This window comes from Vidua macroura, chromosome 10 (genome assembly GCF_024509145.1).
Source record: "Vidua macroura isolate BioBank_ID:100142 chromosome 10, ASM2450914v1, whole genome shotgun sequence".
NCBI lineage: Eukaryota > Metazoa > Chordata > Aves > Passeriformes > Viduidae > Vidua > Vidua macroura.
The window spans coordinates 16656589-16678531 of NC_071580.1; the positions used below are offsets into that span (position 1 = coordinate 16656589).

The 21943-nt window shown below is 40.0% G+C and overlaps 1 protein-coding gene across 1 annotated transcript in view; it reads right to left on the bottom strand.

Annotated features, from left to right (window-relative positions):
• NYAP2 (neuronal tyrosine-phosphorylated phosphoinositide-3-kinase adaptor 2) overlaps nt 1-21943 on the bottom strand; it is a 123957-nt gene that overhangs the window by 31854 nt on the left and 70160 nt on the right. Inside the window, exons 3-4 of the mRNA XM_053986575.1 lie at nt 18252-19349; nt 407-616 (exon numbers count right to left, since the gene is read on the bottom strand). Coding sequence (XP_053842550.1) covers nt 407-616; nt 18252-19349 — 1308 coding nt within the window. The remainder of the gene's footprint in view (nt 1-406; nt 617-18251; nt 19350-21943) is intronic.

Sequence of the window (21943 nt, forward strand, 5' to 3'; positions counted from 1 at the left end):
AGCAAAGGCTGCCTGTGTCCTGTCACCATGCCCCTCAGTAAGACAGCCTTGCTTTTGCACATTGTATTTTTGTTGCTTTATGTGATACCTGAACCTATGAACATTTTCCTGAGGTACCATCCTAGGAGTGTCTTTGCCATAGTCAATGCCAGGTGGAATCCTTTACCTCTTTTAAAGTAGATGACCAGCATGTTTACATGCTTCTATTCTGTGCCACCATCCCAGCTGTTCCAGCACAGAGCACAAGCACAGCACAAGCCTTATTAGCGCAGCACTCAATGGGCAGGGCCAAATCTAGAAGATTTTTGGAAGTCTAAAGAATCTGGATGCTTCCTACACAATCTTTAGAGATTCTTCATCTCACAAGGATCTTCATTAGATCTTCCCTGTGCTGTACTTGACGTACCTGAGCTGTTGCCTCCAGCCAGCATGGTTGGGCTGACAGAGGATCTCCCCAGCCTGCTGGACACCACAGGGGGGCCTGGAGTTCCATCCCATTCCTGAGCTTTCCCTGGCTCCCTGGAGGAAGCTGTCCCATGATGTCCTCTCTCTTTGTTTTCCAGCTTTGGTAGTGGTTCAGTGCTGTGACTTCTGATCTTCAGCTCATCTAGTGGTTCTATAAAATACACAAGTGCACATTTCATTACAGAGTAACTGCTAATCATCCACATCATGCAATAATCTTTTGCAAAATACTCCATACATATCAATCATAAATTCTTTAAGGGCAGTTTATAGCATGGTTTTACCATCTAGGCCAAAACCCTGTAGTTTAGGTAGGTTTCAGTACACTTTTTAATTATTAAAAGCACACACAATGAAGCAGATGGATAAAATGTAATATTTCTGTTACAACTTTTATATGCCAAGAAAATAATCTGGAAAATGGTTCCCTACCAAATTGTGGTTTATTAACAATTTATAGAAATACTTGAAATCTTTTCAGCTGTCATTTCATTAGGAGCAAGTTCTTCTTCAGGCACTTTCTAAGGAAGCTCTCTCCTAAGGCAATATTGAGCAAGCAACACATCTGTACTTCCCATAAGCTCTAATAAAAGCACACAATCCACAAAACAAAAGAGCACAAATCCATTTTGGGTGTGCCCAGCACCATAACCTAGGGAATGAAATTGCACTTGGTTGGAAAATCCTTGGAGTCACAAAATTTCTGCTAGCAACACCACAAGTCGATGAAAAGAGGAGCAATTCAAAACACAGTTGAATGATTTTTTCAAGTGAAGCTGTGATGTCTGCTTTCTTCATGGCTGGTGATTTTCTGTTCTTTTCTCAAGACCCCAATTTCTTTTCTTGCAGGTTGAACAATGCATGGAGAAAGAATTAATTCCTCTTCTTTCCCATCTGTAGCTGTGAAAAATTCTCATGGAAAACTAGATACAGAAGAAACATTAGATTGCTCTTTAGCTGTAAGAGCTATTACTGTGCTACTCAGTTATTCAATGCCCTGTTTACCTCATTTTGAAAAAAAAAGTCAGTTTGGAATTTTATATCTCAAACCCAAAGAGATCCTTACGTGATACATTCAGTTCTAGTCACACAGATTTATTAATCAACCCCCTGATGTGCCTTAATTTCTGTATGTATCTACACTCTTGGAATCCACATTTGATAGAGATAACAATCTTCCCTTCAGCACTATGTCAAAAACTTTTAGGGGCATCAAGGGACTTTGGAAGGTTTGAGATAGCCAAGCAAAGAGGAAACGCCAGGAGCCATTGAGAGGCAGGAGATGGCAGCAGTTCCCTGAGGGGCTGAATGGTTGGGCAGGATTTACAGTCTGAGCTGCCACTTCCTCTCCCAGTCATCCCCGTGGCCAGGAACTGGGACTGTCCAACTGCTCAGATGATAAAGTCCCAGAAAAGGACCACATTCAAATCACTTTGATTTGCATGTGGCAAAATACCCCACAGACTGTTACCTGTGGTACAGCAAACAGGGGAAGATGCACAGCTAGATGGGTATCTGTGATGGGTAGAGACCCCACCTATGCACAATAGTGACAAAATCTGACATTATTTTGGGTTCTTTGACATTTCAGTCTGCAGATGACCTTAATGAGCAACAACACAGTCAGCCTGGGGTTTCCTCAGTGACACATCATACAGTAGATATGTAAAAATATCTAACTGGATATGCAGTGCAAGATGTAATCATTAGTGTATTTCCTTAATTACAATTGGTTAATAGTAAAATTTAATGTTGAGGATATCTTACCACAGCCTTCAAGTAGCAGCACTGCATGAGAAAATGATTAAATTACCCCAGGCTGGGAGTCATAAATAGGATTCCGTAACATTTTATGTGACAAAGACCTTCAAAACTCAAACCTCTTCCATGAACTTCTAGGTCACCTACCTATACTTTATGCATGCAAAAAGACACTGCAGTGAAAATCCAAAGTGTTTGTCTTTCCCAGCTGGTAACCCCAGTGGGGTACAAGGTTGAGTAACAGTCTCTATCAATATAACATGACATCTGCCCTTCAGGGACCTTTGCTAGGAGATGTCTGTGACACAGATCTGTCTGAGACTGCACAGAGAGACCTGCTAATATAAAGAGCTGTGCAAAGGGAGGGAGAGCCCAAATTATTACCAGGATTAGAACTGTTTCAGTGGACAGCATGGGGCTATCAAAAATACTGGTGTGTTTTTTCACATAACAGATTCATGCCATCATATGTGATTTTTTTTCTTCACACCAATAACATTCACTTCCATAAGAGACTACTTGTCTGGGAAAAGGAAAGATAAAAACAAAGTTTCAAAATTGTTTGGAAATATACACAATCTTCTTTCCCACTAGTACAGGATGGTGTCTAGATTGCAGCTTATTCTTCACAGCAAAATGAAGAGAAAGCCAGAAGACTAGAATGTGTTTTTAGAACGTAAGAATTGGGCCCTCCAAGTGCCCTACCAAATTAATGCATAATTCAATAGCGTTAATTTACTATGTCATCCAGCTGCTTCTGGAAATGCTGTGAGTACCTTAGTGAAAACCTTCTCTGTGTGTGCCTCATTGACACTACTTGAACACCTCCCCTTGAAATTTCACACACATGCAGTCAGCCCTTGTCACAGTGCAAATGCTCTGGCTGAGTGTGTAGCTAAGGATTTATCTACTTCAGTTTACTTAACAGAGAAACATTTGTACTTGTTGCCTGATAAAAAAGATTTGTGCATTCTTAGTTTTTACTGTCAGCTGAATCAAAGCACAGCTTTTGCAACCAGCTGGAAACTGTGGAACTATTCAGACTAAATAAAGATTTAGTTTATAGTCTAATTTTTTATAAGGTGCAGAAAATCAGTTTTCAGCTGGCTGTCTAGACTTTGTAAATTTACATTCCACTATCCTTTCTTGGGGATTTTCAGTTCACAGTTTATCTGAGAAGTAATATATCCTAAAAATGAAAAGCAGATTGAAACAGATTATAATGTCATGTAGCCCATCACAGGGCTTGAATCATTATTATTTGGTGATCATTATCAGTAACAATGATACACAGACAGAAAACAACATGTCAGTGTTTTATGTAGTTTTCTGTGATATTACTTTCCAGCTCACTTGTAAATACAGAAAAAAATGAAAAAGGAAATTATTGCCTCACTTTTACTCAAATATTTTGGGGAGAAGTTTAGAACAGTTTCAGCTTCTTTAATAAATGTCAATGAGAATCATACTCAAACTTAATTAAAATAAATTTAAAAAATCACTCTGCTACTTCTTGGTTGACTGAAAGAGCACTTCAGTTCCAATGTGCCCAGGACAGCTCCAGAAATGCAGAAGGCTCCTCTACCATGTCTCAGCCCATCCCTGGCCCATTTGTTAACTGTGCCAGCCACTTGGATGTTTTTATCTTGTCGACTACTCCCTGCTGCAAATGTAGCGCCACGGAGCAAGCGAAGTGGCACAAATGATTGTTCCTCATAGAGCACATTCCCTGCTCCAGGGTTTGGCTCCTGCAGCCTGGCACAAGGCCCTGGCAGAGGGCAGAACACACCTGTAGTTACCTGTGGGGCGGGGATATTATCTGAAATGCAAACCAGGATATTTTACACAGAGTAACCCTTTATAAAAGCTACAGCAGGACTTAAGTGGCTGCTTTATCCCTATTGATCCCATCCTGAAAACAGGAACTCTTACCTGTCACATTTATCTATGTATACCGAGACACAGCTGAAAGGTAACAATCGCTGCTGCACAGCTCTTTTAATTTTTTTTTTTATTTGGGAAGTGCAGAAACATAGGTTGGCTCTAGGTTCTCTTGTGCTGTTAAAAACCTTAATTTGGGGGTGGGAAATACCAAAGCTCAGTATTGTGCTGGGAGCTCACTGAGTCATATGGTGGCTACCAGGAAAACCTTTTGCAGTCAAGTGCTACTTATTGAAAAGCTGAAATTATTATGGAAAGAATCTTTATTGTTCAATAATTCTTCCACCAAAATGGTACATAAAAATGTAAATTTCAAGAAATAATTCACTGCTTTAAATATTTATGGACACAGTTGGTTAAACTGCCATAAAGGCACTCAAGTGTTTCAAGCACTTTCAGCTGTTGTAGTATTTTAATATGTAAAGATATGCATTTTTCTTATTTATTTCACCTGAATCTCAGACTTTTCCATTTAAAGTATAAGATGGTTAAAATCTCCTATAAACTATATGTTTTACAGATAATTGACATGTTCAATCTCCCCTCTAGGAAAGGTCCCCTAATAGCTGTTCATTAGGCAAGGCTGGCACGTGAGCTGTGGTACTAGGAGACTTGAAAATGCTAAAGGAAGTGAGAAACAGAGTCAGTTGTAACTTGGACCTAAGAAAACTGAAATTACAGCTGCAAAAAACATCTTACCCAAATAGCTATCATTCAAATAAGTATAACTCTGTGGCCAGTCTGCCACTGTTCTTAAACACAAATTAATTTCAGGTCCAGGTGGCTTCTTAGTGCAATGTAAAGTGATAAAGGGCAGAACCTTTATTACTGCTTGGGGTTTGGGGGAAGAAAGAAAAGCAATTGTTTTAAGGAACTTAAAATAAGGATTGCTCTCTGCCAACTTTCTCAGCTGGGAGCTGAAATGTATAAGCTAATGCATACATCATTAATTTATTCCTTTTTTTTTCCTTTGTTTGTTATAAACCTAAATAAATAATATATCATTCTGGGCAGAACTTGCATACTGAGGAAAGGAAATGGCCTAAAATTCATCAGTCACATACAGGTGCAAACAAAGTCATTCAGGATGGGGTTTAGATGTGAGCCAGAACTCCTGATCTCCTCCAGCCTGGACAGATCAGACCTCACCTGGTCTGACCAGGCATGGCCCTGGCTGAGGGAGCAGGAGCACAGAGCACCCCAAGGACACACCTGGAGGGGTGCAGGTGCAGGAGGAGACTGCAGCCAGCACGTGTGTGATGGTCAGTGCTGCCTGAGACATGGCCCAGGCACAGCTCCAGCAGTGCCCCTCCTGCCACTGCTGGCACCAGGGCAGCCTGTGCCCACCTGTCTGACCCCTTCCACAGGCACTGCATGTAGAGCAATACTGAGCCTTCCAGAGAACCCCAGAGGTTCTTCTGTCTGCACCCTAGGGGTTTTTATTTGCCTTTACTACACATTTAAAATTAGAGCTGCCTTTTAATGGATTTCCTGATGTGCAGTGCTTTGTCTGAGCTGCACAGTTGTAAATTTATCCCAACCTCTCCCAAAGAAAAATAACCAGCTATTAATACACATGCAAGAAACATGGATACTGCTCAGTGTTTCAGCCATTTAAAAAAAAAAAAGAGCATATTATGCTGTCAATGAAACCCATAACCTCATCTTTATTAACTATAGTGGTTTGTCTGTTCTGACTTCATCCACTTGCTAATTAAGCAGAAGTTTGCTTTGCATATCAATTTTTAATATCCCTTTTTTTACAGTTAAGTGAGAGTTGCAGCAGCCAGATTCAATTAAAAGCAACTCTGACCTAGTTCCATGCAAAATCAATAAAGAGCCTGAAATTCTCACAAACCATCTAACATTTAGGGAAGACATGGCTGAACTTCTTCTTGGTGTTCATGGAGCACGTTTCTGTGAACAGTGTAGGGCTTTTTTTTGTTTTATGTGGTGAAATCCAGTGGAAATCACATCATCCTGCTACAGACAGCCAAGGGAGGGGAAGAGGGATTGCTGAGGAAAATGCATTTAGTTGATTTTCTGTGGCTGTCCCAAACCTGCTAAGTGTGCAATCCTGTTTAGGGAAACAAGACAGAAAAAGAAAAAGACACAGTACAGCTAACTGAAGACTAACAAAATAAGGGATAGATTTATAGCAAAAGATTTATACCATAGATTTATCAACCAAGGCTTTAGAATAAAAATATTCAATGAAAATTATGAAAGTTATGATCTGGTTGAAAAAACAGAATGGAATACTTTATGTTTCAATAAACTTCAGCTAGTGGCATTAGTCCGTTTAAAGACAAAATTTTTTAAAATTCACCATTGTAGGACCTATTCAGCATTATTTGATGTCCTATAGTAAGAGTAAAAATCCTCTTGTATATTGATTGAAATAAAGGAAAACCTGTTTTTACTATTAAATAAGGAAAGACATTTCTCATCCCTGTAACTGTTAAAAAAATGTGTGGATATGGCACTTGAGGATATGATTTAATGTTGAACATGGTGGTGGTGCTGGGCTGAAAGTTGTGGCTGTCTTAGAGGTCTGTTGCGCCCTTAATTCTATGATTCTATGATTGATCCAAGATGGTCATATTTTGGCATATATTACAGAAGTGATGACAATCACCTGTTTCCAACAGGGCCATCATTACGTCTTAATTATTCAGTCTGTGCTTGATCTTTTAATTGTGCCTGTTCTGCTGCAAATCATATCACAGCTCCATCATCTGACCAAAGAGGCCACATCTGGAAGATGTGCACTGTACAGATGCACTGCTAAACCAAATAAAAGCAGTGTCCTGGGACTCTCAACATTGCATCAAATGGCAGACTATTAACAAGTTTTCTACTTAATTCAGACCAGTTACATAATTAAGCAGAACACTTTATTATATTATATTCACTGCACTTTTCTTTCTTTATAATTTTCCTTTTAGACCTTGGAATGCTGGAAATTGGTGATGTGCACTTAGAAAAATCTTAACAGAAGCCTGTGTCCTCTGGTACCCTTTTGGGCAAAATCCTATTTACAACAAGTCAAAGGGAATTCTGTTATTGCCTTCAACCGAGCAAGGGTTTTCCTTGCAGCAGTTATTAGCTGGGGCTAGCCAGCCATGCTGATTGATAGGAATGTATGGAATAGCTGATGATGGGGAGCTGCAAACATTTCTCTCACAAAGTCTGTGCACCCAGATCTGCTGATAATCCAGGCTGTGCTTTCAATTAAAAAACTAAATGTGTGCACACACATTTCATCCCATAGGTGGGTATGAACAAGGTCTGTGACTGTTTGCAGCAGAAAGGATTTAAGTAGGAGAAGGAAGGAGCCTAGCCTGAAAAGTCTGAGCGTGGCAGGCTTGTGAAACTTTGGTTTCACTGCCATTAGCCTGGGGTTAATGTGCAACATGCATTGCACATCAGCACAGACTGCCATGCCCACCCTAAACTCTATAACCATCAAAGAAAACACTTCTAATGAAACCTGTAATGAAACTGTGAATATCAGTCCCTGTCAAGGTGGCCCAACTGTTACCTGGCACTTGATTTGATGGGATGGTACCTACTCTCACTTAAAGGCTTTCCTTCTCAGCCCCATTCATTTCACCTCTCACTCATTCTGTTATTCAGGTTCTAATTTTTAGAACCTGAATAACAGAAGGTTATTCAAGGGTGAACCCTTGATCTTTGAATGAGGACACAATGGTTTGATGGGTCCTGCAACACCCTAGCACAGTAAGGCAAGAAATCATAAGGCAAGAGTGAGCCAAAAGAACTGAAGTATAGAGATATTTCAAGAAAAATGTTTTTGTAGAAAGTTCATGACCTTATGTTTCAAAGCTTCACTTCAAAAACATCAATCTTTCATGGAAGTCCTGACTATATTAAACATGTCAACACTCTTTCGTCAAGTTTTCTGCTGAAAAGCAGCCTTTGAACTCTTTCAGGAGTTCGAATGTAAGGTTTTTCCATTTTCTGAACACTTTAATTTCTTCTAAAGAGTATGTTTTTATCCAGATTAAGTAGTAAATGTTAGTCTGAAAATGAAGATATAGTAAAGGGTATGGATTGTGGAAACTGGGGACAGAAACCCTCCCCTTTGTATGTGCACATAAAAATATAAATTTCAAAGTTGAAGTGAAAATGAATTATTTCCTGGCTATTTTGTCTATGGCTTAACTAGCTGTATGAAAAAACATTTTTATTAATTCATTTCCCTTTATTGGCTTCTTTAATGAAATAGAAAATTTGCCCTTCATTATTAGAACACACATGCCAATTGCACAGCTGCCTTTTATCCAGTATGTTACCTGTAAAAGAGGATCTTGACACTTCTTGGACACTGAACTCATCTGAATTTTGCTGTCTCTTACAGAGCCAGGCACAAGCACCTAATGCTGCTTGCAGCCTCTGTGCCTAGCTCTAGGTCAGGATCCCAAGAAATTTTTGCTCTGCAAGTAAATGCTTAAGATTTCTCACTGTTACAGGATGAAACCTTTATGTCATTCTGGCTTTCTATCCATTTTAACAGAATTAATTAAATAATTAAATTAATAAAATAAATTAATTAATTAAATAATTAAAGTGGTTCTCCCCACTTTCTAATTAGAGGTTTCATTTTGTGAACTGGTTTTATTCTTGCTAGAAAAGCAACTGTGAAGCCATGCCAGCACAGACTTCTGATATTGAGGAAACAAGTAGAATTGCAGATGGTCTCGTAACAGCTCTGGCTGATGCCTGTGCTTGCAAGGCCTTACAATTATTGCCTTCACAAGTGTGCAGAGCAGCTACTGTGGCTGGCAGGAGGCTCCCTGTGTTACAGCACATGCAAACTACATACAAATTACACAAACATTGCTGGAGCAGTAAACTAGCTAGAGTTTTCCTGGAAGAAGGTACTTTTTGAGTCATGAATTCAAATTCACACACAAAAATAAAGTAATTGCCATCTTCAGTAAAATTAAACACACAGCTTCTCTCTTTCAGATGAGTAGTTACAAGAACAATGGTTCTCCTTACTCATTCTTCAATGCCAGATAAAGTGCTAATTGCATGTTACTGTTTTAACAATAAAATAATTATTAGGAATGGATAATTCTATTCAAAGGAGTGAAAGGAACGTGAACCTTCATATCAAATTGAATGTAAAGGAACCTGATTTTTTAATATGCGTGATTATCCTCACAATTATTTCCTCAGTGTTCCTGTACTTTTCTCCTTATCTATACCTAGCATGTTTGTACACCCCAGCAATTTCATAGTTTGATATTTGAATCATTTACATATATAACCTAAATAAAACAATTTCTAACACTTAGATTTTTCTTATTACTGATAGAGTCTTGGAAGGTTGAGAGAAAATTTCAGGGGAAGCACATCTACCTTTCCTCTATTAAGAGCCCAAGACTCTATCAGAATATTATCTCTTCTCCTAGGCAACCAATGAAAGCAAATGAGGAAATGGCCTCAAACTGGACCAGGGGAACTTCAGGTTGGATATCAGGAAGAACTTCTTCACTGAGAGAGCTGTCAAGCATTGGAACAGACTGCCCAGAGAAGTGATGGAGTCACCATCCCTGGAAGGGTTCAGGAAATGAACAGTCTATGGTTTGTTTAGCAAGGCGGTGTTTGATCAAAGGTTGGCCAAACCCATCCTGAAGGTCTTTTCCAACCACAGTGACTCTATGGTAGATTAGATAATACACTGACAAAAATGTGCAGCATATCATGTGTTCATTCACTATTCAGTGTTTGTATTATTTACTGCAACATTCTAGAAGCCAAAGTACACAGTGGTTTTGCAAGGAACAGCAGCCTAGGACAAAGAGAGGACCCTCTTGTCAATATTTGTAATGGAATCCCCTTCAGGGATCTTTAGATTGGGTCTTTAAGGATGGGATTTAAAAAATGAACTTGCTCAGGCAGAAACCAAATCACTCATGCCAAAAAAAGTGTGTCCTTTTAAAATGGATATATAAACCATTCAGCCCAAGATATTGCCAGTGTTTTTACACAGATCAGTAAGGTAAAACAATTTTAAGAAATATAAAGAGGAGGAATAAGAGTCAGAGATATCAGATTTCAGGAGTGAGGGAATAAACCATGTTCCTCCCGTTACTCCCCACAAAGTTCCCACCACCTTCTCTTAAATCACAGAGGTTCTACAGTTGTGTTGCTGTAAGAACATATAAGGCATTTAATTAAACCTTTTTCCTTGTAAAGATGCAATAACAGCAGCTCAAGAAATCATTGAATCAGTTTTCAGATCATAAGCTGGTGTGCAAAATTATTTAACAGTGACCTCAAGCAGCTCCTTTAGCTGTGATGCAGATATTCCAGTTAATGAAGAAAAAAATGCAAGTTTTGTTTGCAAAACTGTTTTTTTCTCTTGTGATTAATTCTGAGGAAACTGTTATGTTCTGCTCTGTTTGAAATTATGCAGTATTTCACCATCCTAAAGTTCACAGTCCTTGGTTTGGTGGTGGTGGTGTGGTCTGGATGGTTTTGATTACTTCTAAACAACACTGGGATCTCCTCCCCTGTGATTTGGTTTAGGAGACTTAAATGCTATCTCTATACACTTGCCCGTGGAAAATGTCAAATGGGGTTCAAAGTGCTTTATGAACACTGTGCTTTACAATAAACACAGACCTTCCTACTAATAATCTCTAGCTTTACTTTTAGGACTTAACAAACAAAAAAGCACTTGAATCCTAATGCAAAGAAAACTTGACTCTTAATTCAGAAAAAGATTCATTTCCAGGTCCAATGCTTGGTTATAAAGAGAAGTTCTGAAATAGCTGGCAGCTCGTGCTCTCAGGCCACTGGCACTGCCAGCCCAGCCGGCTTCATCCGATGTGTCTGTGCCAACTTCCTGAGCGGAGGAAACGTAAATAACCCTGCACCATTCTATTAGATTCTATTAAATCAAAGCACTTCCATTCCTATCCTCCCTCTTTCTCTTCCTTAGTTCTTTCACAACAGGACCTGATACCCTACACTGACACCACATCCCCTGAAAAAACCACAGTGGGAAATTTTAAGAAAATGTGTTTAGCAGTCTCGTTGAAGCCAATATATGCTTATGGAAAACATCACCAGATTAAGCATTTCTTGCCATTAAGATTGAGCACCCATAAGTTGGTCATAAATTGTTTGGTCCTGCTTGAAACAGAAAAGCAATAAACTCTCCAATTCAGCATCCTGCTGTATCACCGCACCATTTTGAATACAAGCTGTTCTAGTCACAAAGGACACATTTATTTTCTTGAAGCCAGAGACACAGATGGTATAAACTGGAGTACCTCTCCCAATTTCAAATAAAAAGTGGTGATTTATAAGTGCTGAGGATTTGGTCTAAAGGTCAAGATATTTCTCTGGCTTAGAAAGCTCTGTTCAGGGGAGTGGGGAAAATCAATGGCACTTAAAACTGAGAACCTATTATCATTATCCACGTCCTTAAGTGCAGCACATGTTCCTTTCCTTATTTACAATATAGTGAACTGGGTGCCAATAAGTGAATGTAAGGCATTTTTCACCCTCTATTTCTGACAACTTTCAGACATCTCACATCTTACTGTACATTAAACCTAAAAAGTCTTTTTCATTTCTTTACCTGAAACCATCTTTTACTTGAAATATAACAGAAAGAGAATAACTTTATCTCTTTTTCACCCCTTACAAGTTTATTTCTTCTTCAGAAAAATAAATTTTATCAAGCAGTCAAGTAATATAAACAGAAGGAATAAATAAATCTGTATACATCAATCAGAGACAGCAGCTGTTTCCAGAAAAAACTGAGCAATTATTTATGAAATTATGTCTTGTTGAATGCTTCTGCATACCCTCAGAATCCCGGGAGGGCCTGATTTCCTGATGAGCCTGAATTGCTGAATTAGAAGATGAGACAATGCCATGGTACCAATTAGCAAAAGTATTGCGTATTGTCTCAAAATGCTTGTTTTCTGTTTTAATAACTGCATCTAACAGAGACATTCCTTCATCCTAAGCATGGACAAACATCCCACCATCAATGACTTGAATGACTAAATGCCCTTAAAATGGCCATACTCACTTTTGTGTGAGAGCAGCAAGACAGTAAACACCCAGCATGTATTTCAATCAAGGAACAGGTGTCCATTGATTTATCCATTGGAAAAGAGTTCTTAAACCTGACATTACTCATGGTGCTGAGAAAGAATGGAATTACTGTCCTGCAGTGCAAAATGGGGCAGGGATAGTGGAGCTGTGGCATGGAATTATCATGCTGGGATGTGCAGGGTGCCACAGGGCTGCTGTGGGTGCCTCCACACACTTCCCCTTTGCACCTTTGCTTTGCAGCTCACTGCTTCCCCTTTAGACTACACAAGCCCAGGTGAAATGATGTTTTCCTGCCTTTTGTGGGCTTAGCTGAAAGAACTTACTGACACATTATGATTTTTCTTTCCACTTACTGTCTGTGATTGCTAATTGGGGAACATATGTCACCTTCAACAAGAGTCTCCAGCTGGCTGGATTAGCTGATCAATCCCAAAATACTCCAGTGCACACCTTACTTTACTTACTGCTAGGGGTCTCAGGACTACTGTGGAAGGACAACAGCAGGCATGGCTGAAGCAGCACTCAAGACCACTGAACTGCAAAGTGAATCTTGTTTTTCCTCAGAAATCTGGTTCCTGAAGGATGCTGACCATATCTGGTCATCCCCATGTGCACACAGCATTTTCAGTGCTGTCCCACAGCATGGCACAGCCCCCAACAGACCTGTCCCCTAGGGGAGGACAGAGGTCCCCCAGGTGACCTCAGCAGATCATGACCTTTGTGGGTGCAGGTGTCCACAGTTCTTGCCCTACATATGCACTCACAAGGAGCACCTGCAGAAAGTAGTTCTGATGCTGCAGCTCCTTGGCTTGCTGATATCTTGGTAGGTCGGAATAGATGTAGCAACATAGCCCTCTTGGGGTTTGACTAAATGGAATTAACTGTGGTAAGATCATATCCTTCCAGGGGTGGATGAGTGTCATTCTCTTCAAAGCTGGTGTTCTCTTTACCTTTTCCTCTGGCACTTTCCCCTGCTCCCATGAAGTGTTTGCTTTCAGACCTACTTTCAGGACTGTCAAATGAGATGTGACTGTTTTGATCACCTCATTTAATCCCACACATATCATGGCTCATCAGATTACAAAATTTTACTATTAGGGAAATGGATGCTTCTTCAGTGGTGGAGAAATCAGTACACCTCTGGCTCAAAGGTTCAGGAATAACTGAAAAGCTGTAGCTGTCTCATTAGACTGAATATAACTTTCATATTGCATAGAATCAATTGCTACAATGCAGAAAAAGGAACAGAGAATTAGGCTGACATCCCTTTGGATAAAAGTATGGAAAAAATATTAACCTAGAGGTTAGATATGAGGTAGGCATTCCAATTTTAGTCTCTAATGCTGACTCAGCTGTGCAGTAGTTGAGCAATGGATGTAATGAAGTATCTATAATGTTTTTTCTGGCCAGCCTCATCTTGCAGGCAAGCTTTTCCTCCTAGGAACAACAGAGGCTGAGCAGGTATACAAATGAGAAGGTATGCACACAATGCCATCCCAGTATCACCCTCCTTCAGCCAACATTTCTCATCCTAACTCTGTCAGAACTACATCAACTGAAATCCTACCCTGTGCTCCCCATTCTGGACTTGATGCATGAAGACAGAGGTTAAATGGGCCTACATGGGGTGAATTTTCACTTGATGCATCTCCTAAACTCTGTTCTCCATCACACTGTTCTAACACAGAACCCAAAGCTGACTGAGAAACACAGAATGACCTGGATTAGAGGGCACCTTAAAGATCATCTAGTTTCAACCTCCCCGCCACAGGCAGGGATGCCATTCACTAGATCATGTTGCTCAGGGCCCCATCCAATCTGGCCTTGGACTGCCAAGGATGGGACATCCAATACTTCTCTGGGATTTCCAGCTTCTTGGAAAGCAGCAGCATTAAAAAACAAAAACAAAAACAAAAACAAAAACAAAAACAAAAAAAACAAAAACAAACAAAAAACCAAAAACAAACAAAAAACAAAAAACAAACAAAAAAAAACCAAACAAACAAACAAACAAAAAAAACCAGAAAACAAAAAACAGGGAAAAAAATTCTACTCTAAGTCTCAGCTGCCAGAAGTCAGCCTAAACTCCTTTTCAACAACTGAGCTACTTCAGCATCCCTCCTCTCCTCACACTATTTGATATGTTTAGATTCTTAATTCAGTACCAGCCAGGAAAAGGAAATGTCAATAATTATCCCAATTTTCAATCACTATAACTGTTTTTTCAAAGTAGCACGTTCACAAATTTCCTCCCTTTATGTGACTAGAAGCTGAAGAGTGAAACTCCACATAGGCAAACACCAAAGCAGCTCTGAAGCCCTGCAGAGCAGCTTAGGAAAACAAAAACCTGAGCTGCATCACTTGTTCTGATCTCACACCTTGTGCTCATCCAGAGCCGGAGCACACAGCTGAGGTCACTGCTCTCTTGTGCAGTTCATTAGGGTGAATGCTTGCAATAATTGCTCAAAACTGGCACGAAGCTCCCAGGAAACTGTGAGGAAACAGAAACTTTAACAAATGGGAACAATCAATATACAGAAAGAAAGGCTAGTCCTGACAAGGATTTACAGGACCATCTCACAAAGAAAGCCTTGGAGCCACACACAGCCTGAAAGCCAGTGCAGTGCAGATGCACAGCAGCCTCTGCCCTGCTCTGTAGGACGTGGGGATGCCTTCAGGCACACGACTCCAGCGCTAGTTCCTCATGGAGTGCAGCGTGTTTCTATGGTGCAGAAATGACAGAAGCAGCAAATACAACTCCAGAAAAGCTTCAGACCATTCCCTGCCTCTCCCTCCATAAATCCCTCTTTACTGAAGGACACGGGGAACACAAACACTCAGTGTGCACAGTGACAACAAAGGGACTGTGTGGTTCACACATCTGGATCGAGTGGCTGTCCTTCAACACCTGCCAACTGCTTCAGGAAAGGGCACAGTGCAGCAGCCCAAGGGCACCTTGCAGTGCTGGTACCCTTTAAATAGCTTCCCTCTAACCTCTCAGGATTGACATTGTATTTCACAGGGGTCTGCCAAGGGTTAAGGAACACTGCCATGGTATCCCACACAAATTCAGGAAGGATTAAGGAACAGTCAGTGAGAATTTGTAATATTTATCTTTTCCACCCTTTCACATTCTTCATGTTCTACACCTTTCTTCAGTTTTCTGCAGTGTTGTCTCCATCTTTTAACATTTTTTTGCATAATATTCTACCATTTTTTTTTCATTTCTGATTTGGCCTTACTATTTACTTTTCTTTGTTATTTTCTCTCCACTTTCATGAATTGTCTGTAGTACATATTTAAAATGTTAAAAGCATACAAAAGGGTTTTTAGAAAACATGACAATATGGATCAAGGTTTCTTTAACATATCAGATGAGTAGCCCAGCCTCCCCTGTCTATCACCATGTAAATCATGACATGTAAATGTGTCAGTCTGGTCAAATACCATGTTCAAATCTCCCAATTTAGATTCTTTATGGTGGATCATTTCAATGTAGAATTAAAAGACATAAAATGCCAGACTTGTATGTGTTTTCTATAAATCTTAGAGTGTCTTCTACCTCTGCAATATCTGAACAAAAACCTGATCCTTGCTCAGGGTAGTAATCCCACAGGATTAAGTCATACTGTAAATACCAGACAAATTACAATCAGATTAGATGGGCAGTCTGTTCATTTACTCAACGCAGCTGTACTCCAGAGTCTTTTCACCATTGGTCTCTATTTATAACATGAATGTGTTTTTCTTAAATAAATGAACACAATTTCAATTCCATATCTCTCTTGTTCTTATAATTTGTGGCCAATAAGGAACAGATTTCTACTTGCTAAGGAGCAAAGAGAGTGCTCCTTGAGAGGCCAACAAGGCTGCTCTTGGTACAGATCTGCAGGGCAAGATTTAGTTTAAATTTATCAGTGAGAAGTCCTTTGAAAGTTTTGCATTCAATTTCAGTCAAGTAGAATATAGCAAACATATTCTGGAGATATATATGAGACAGCAGCACAGATATGCTGAAATTTCCCAGGATTTGCAATATTCATGGCAGGAATTTCTCCAGGTTCCAAACTTGCTTACACTAATGAGAGTACAAACCTCATTGAGTAGAACTAGTGTAGCATGGGATTTACAGGGGATTTCTGCTCACTTATGAATCAGAAGCATATTTAATAATGCTCAGTATTACCTGCCAAAATCTCCCTAGTATTTCACTGTAATTATTTATAAATGTCACATCACATCCCTCATAATTGTTCCAAATTACAAGAATCATTTTGCCTTTTAGATACAAACTTGCTTCCATCCAGCACACAAATCCGGTGTTACTGTAGTTTTACTACTGCAATCAATTAATGAAACCCTACTGAATCATGGGGCTGAGACTTTCATAAAACAGGATTAATGACTAGAGGCCATGAAAATACTAAAGGCAAATTAAGCAAACTGCTGCACCAACTAGTATCCTCAGTATCTTGCTAACTCTACTCTCACCTTCACCTTCTGACTGCAGTCACTATTCCTGATGTGCGCAGAGATAAATAAGAATAACACTGAGGCTGGAGAAGTGGAGCCAATGAGTCAGGAGGCATGACTTGTAGGCCAGCCAAACCCATTGCCACCATTCTGACACACAGGCATGTCCTCACTCAGCTGCAGAGGTGCAAGGCAGCCAACTCTGCCTGTGGAAACCCAGAGGGGGTGTTCTGCTGAGCACCCTGAGCATGCCCCGAAGTGCTGTGACCACACTGCAGTGAATGACATAACAGAGTGGCACAAACACAACCAGAAACACAGTGTGGAATTCACTTCCCTTCTGCAGTGATAGAGTAGCCTGGAAATCAGAACACTCTTTTATCAGGTATAAACCAGTGCAGTTTATCATACATAGAGCTGTCAATAGCTACACTACAGCACCTACACAAACATGAGATCAGCCGCTCTCCAAAGAAAGCTTTTTCATTAGGCAGGTGTCAACAACTCAAAGTCATAAACAGATTTTACTGAAGTGGAGGAGAAAGCATCCCAAGTCTGCTTTGCACTGAGGCAGGAGGTGTTAGAACGACCTTCCATTGCAGGACACCCACTGAACAGGAAGAGTTTTGCAACAGAAATACTGGTGCCTGGTTCGGCTTTCACACATGTGACTCCTGTTGATTTCAAAAGGAGTTTCCATATTTCACTAGCTCAGAAGTACATGGTGTACATAGTGGAAACCTGAATGCATATGGAATATTGATTTTATGACACAGCATATGACAAGTGAATATTGGCCTAAGGTTTCCCTGCACAGCCTCCTTCTGTGCATTTCTTCCTGTGTGGGTTTATAGGTAATGTGCATTATAAAGTATGTTGGTTTTCAGATCAATTCACAGCACAACCTTCTAACCAGTCACACCAGTCCAGCTGAAAGAGATCTTCCATGGCACAGCATGGAAGGAGAGGAATGGTTTACACAGAATCACAGAATCATTTAGGTTGGAAAAGCCCTCCAAGATCACCAACCTTAACCTTTGCCTCAGGCTTAACCAAGGTTAAACTGGTACCTCTGGTTGCCACCATATTTTCCAGGATTTCTGGCCAAGTTAAGGGTGATCAGTGATCTCTGCAAATAACCCTCAACAGCTACTGTTTGATTATTTTGTTACAAGCTGCTTACTGTCTTAGTATCCATCAAGAAAGGAAGTATGTGACAAGGTTGGAAGATCCCAACTCACATGGAACCTTTACAGCTGTGGAAAAATTAACAAGACCCGACTCTTTTTGCAAGACAAAGCCATGAATTGTACTTCTAAGTGCAGTATGCATACTTAAAAACCTTAGAAATATAACTATATGAAGACTAAAGCAATAATAATTTTTTGTTTTCATTTCAGGAATTCAGAATTCTGAGGTATTTAATTTTTTGCAAGCATTTGATTTAGTAAAGTACAGATACTATTATACAAAGATGAGGAAAATTTACATCAAGGACTTACTTTCTGCAGGTTCCTTAGATCTTCTGCCACTGGACGATTTCCTCAGGAGACTTCGTCCTGAGGTGAAGAGGCTGGTCAGTTCCTCCAGAGGACTGGTGGGTGTGCGAGAGCGGGAACTGCTCTGAGATGATGACCCGTAGGTGCTGACCGACACACTGACCATCTTCCCTCCTTCTTGCAATGTGTTTCTGGCTGTAGAATGAGGCACTGATGGAGAGCTTCTTGAGAGACTTCCTGAATGTACAGAGTCATAAGGTGGAGGTCTTTTGAGGCTTAAGGGGGTAAGAGACCTACCCATACTGACAGGAGAAGGTGAGGCAGAGTGACTTTTAGGATAACCGTGTGGAGACTGCGTTCTGTATAAGGTAGAAGGATGAGGAGGTGAGGAGGTGTGCCCAGGGGTGCTAGTTCCATGAGATACTGTCTGGTCTTTCTCCAGTTTTTGATGGCCTGGTGTATGAGGTGGCAGTGAAGATGGAGAAGCTCCAGCTTGCTGTTTGATGTAAGACACATTTTCTAAGACGGGAAGCTTTGTGACTTCTAATGGAGTTAGAGGAGACTCGTCAGAATTTGGGGAACACTGCACTGGTGCTGGTGGGAACACCAGCAGTGGAGGTCTGTGAGAAAGCAGGTTTGGAAATGGCGGGGGTATGTCACAAAGCAAGCCCTTGGGAGTAGATGGCACTGAAGACTTGGTGAAATCTAGGTCAGGCACTGTGGGAGTAGCACACTGAGAAGAACAAGTGTGATGGTCATATTCACACTGACACTTTGAATCTTGGCCTACATCATCAAATATAGGGTATTTCATCTCCTCATAGACTGCTTCACTTTGGTCATCCTCATCTTTTTTGAAGTCTCTGAGAATATTCCCAACCATTTCAATATAAACAGGCTCTTCTTCCTCTGTGTCTGGAGCAGGGCTGCTGACCTGCGAGAGCGAGGCATCCCTAGTGAGGGTTGTCTTCATAGGGCCATGCTTTTTGATATATGTTTCATCAAAAGATGTGCTTAGCTGAGTGTTTGGGTTTCGTTTCGGCTTAGGAGGTGGAATCTTCTTTGTGTACTCATCACTGTGAGGTCTTGGTTTGGCTGACACTGAGAACAGAACAGAACATAAACTCGTCAGAAGCCTGTAACACACTTTGTCAACCACAGGGTCTCTGTTACAGTGTCATAATTCTAGAATGGATTTCATGGGACCAGCCTGTCACTGGTTTTCTCTGGTATTACATCAATAGAACACTATAAAAATAACACTCAATTCAAAACACTCCTAGACTTCTCCCAGAATGCTCTGACACTCCAGGATTAAGTAACTAGTGAGCACTTCCCTTCCTCCGAGACATCTGTTCTTTCCCAAACTCTTTGGGACAGGGGACTTTCCATTTTTAAATATTATGCTTTTCAAATACCACTGTGGGATTTTAACGACCCAAAGAGTTGCCAACAACATAACACTAAATATCAAAATGAACTCCTTTTGGCTCCAAGGGAACAGTTAAGATTCTGGACAGTCATACTGGAATGACAGTGAGGTAACTCTGCAGTGACAAAGTGATGAATCAAGACCTTTTTATTTATAGTAACTCCTTGCATAAAGCACAACAATTGTCTCAGCACTAACAGAGAAGGAAAATACTCATACACAAACTGTAAAATCTTCTATTGAGATAATTCTAGTGATTTATCTGGACTCTATTGTATTGTAGAATCTTGTGATTCTCTTCACCAGATTTCTGTGAAGTCAAGGAATAGCAAAATATCTCACAGATTTGGATCCATTCCACACTGGTTACTTCTAGAAACCTTGTCTTTGAAATTTTAAAACATTGTGATGAAATTCATTTGAAATGAGAGGTCAAGGGTTTCTTGGAAATTATCCTTTATGAATTATACAATAAGGAAACTCATGCAAACTGCATTTTGTTCATTTTGCATAAAGAGCTAATAAAACATCTCATTAAATGTTAGGGTTAATAAAATGCCCCATTAAATGTTTAAGTGAAGTCAGCTTTTATCCTAAGCAGACTCAACAAACTTGTTCAGAAACAAAATTTATCACGTACACTAAACCTAGCTTGTGTTTCTAGAAGGTAATTGATACCTCACTGGTAAGTTCCCCAGTTCAAATAAACAAACAAACAAACACAGAGTTATAATGGTAGCTTTCCAGCTAGTGGCTAGGTTAGAATGGTAGCCAGGTTAGAATGGTAGCTTTCCTGCCTTTCCAAATTTTGTTGCTCCTTGTAATTCACTACTGTATATCTGCCAGTTTGAACTCAATGCTCAGAAGAATTTCCAGACACCTTCTGCTGACCCATCAGCAAGCAACCAGCAAATGTCTGATGCTAAACCAGGCAGGCAGCACTCACAAAGTTGAAACCTCTCTTTTAGAAACAGCCATAAACATATTCCTAAAGCCAGCAGTGGGGCAGTGCTCTGCTAGCTCAAAGACAGCATTTTGAGTCTGGGAGGATGCTGGCTCAGAGCTGGATTAAAGCACCTGCATTAAAGCACTTTACTAGCGTGGTTTGGTCACTATCAGAGGAGAATTCAAAGTGTTATCACTTTGTCACACTCATGCTTTGATCTGCTAAATAACTTCTGTTTAATTCCCACAAGGTGTAGCAGTAAAGGCAGATGATAAACAAGTTTTGTTCAGGAATTAGGAGCTGTGAATGTGTACGTGTACAAAGTAATGAGACTACTCTTTGTTAGTAGAATTTGTTTTAGCTTAACACATAACTAAGGTACAACAAAGCAAAAAGCAAAAGAAATCTTGCCAGAATTAAAAGGAAAAAGAAAAGGCTCAAGAAAATTATATTATACTTTCATGATGGTTCCAATTAATGTGTTCCACTTTGCAGCAGGCTAGGGACATGCAAAAGCTACCACAGATAAGAGTGTTTGGTAGCTTGATAGTTTTTCACTATGTGGATATATCCTAATGCATTTTAAATTTGTCCTTTTAATTAACCCAAATTAATTTTCTTGAATGTATTAGGCTAGACTTTTGGGAATAAGATGTAGGCTACCAGAATCATTTGGGTTTTGCAGAAAATATTACTTGTGATGTATTTGACAATACTGGCAGATTTTTCTTGCCTGCTTCCAGCTAAATCACTATTTCATTTCTGTTTAGTGTTTTATTTGTATATTATGTTTTTATATATTCTACTGGCATAAACTTGATCTCAGTCATCTCTCCAACCTCTGTTAATCTGATTTACAACACTGTCAAAAGCAATCTTATTCAGATTGCTGTCATTAAAATGAAGAGACAATCAATGAAACTGGCATGAACTGCCTGATCATTTGTGAACATGTTGTACATGACCTGAACTCTACTTCAGCTACATTTGAAAATCCTGTATTTTGTAAACACAGGCTTCTCACAGTCTTCAGTTCCCTGTGCATCATGCTGCCATCAGTAATGGATACCTGAGAAAGGAACATTTCCTGCTCCTCTGCTTCCTCAGATCCCTGTTCCCAGTGCTGCCTTTTACATCTTCTGTGCCACAGGTGTCATGCTGAGAATGTGCTCTGTCTTACAGCCACAATCCCACTCTCTGATATCTTTATCTGGATGGATGTTAATGATGGACAAAATAATCAAAAACTGAGCTCCTCTTGTGCTGTGGTCATTCAAGGCTAATGTTAACTGATAATTTTTCTAAAAACAGCCAAAA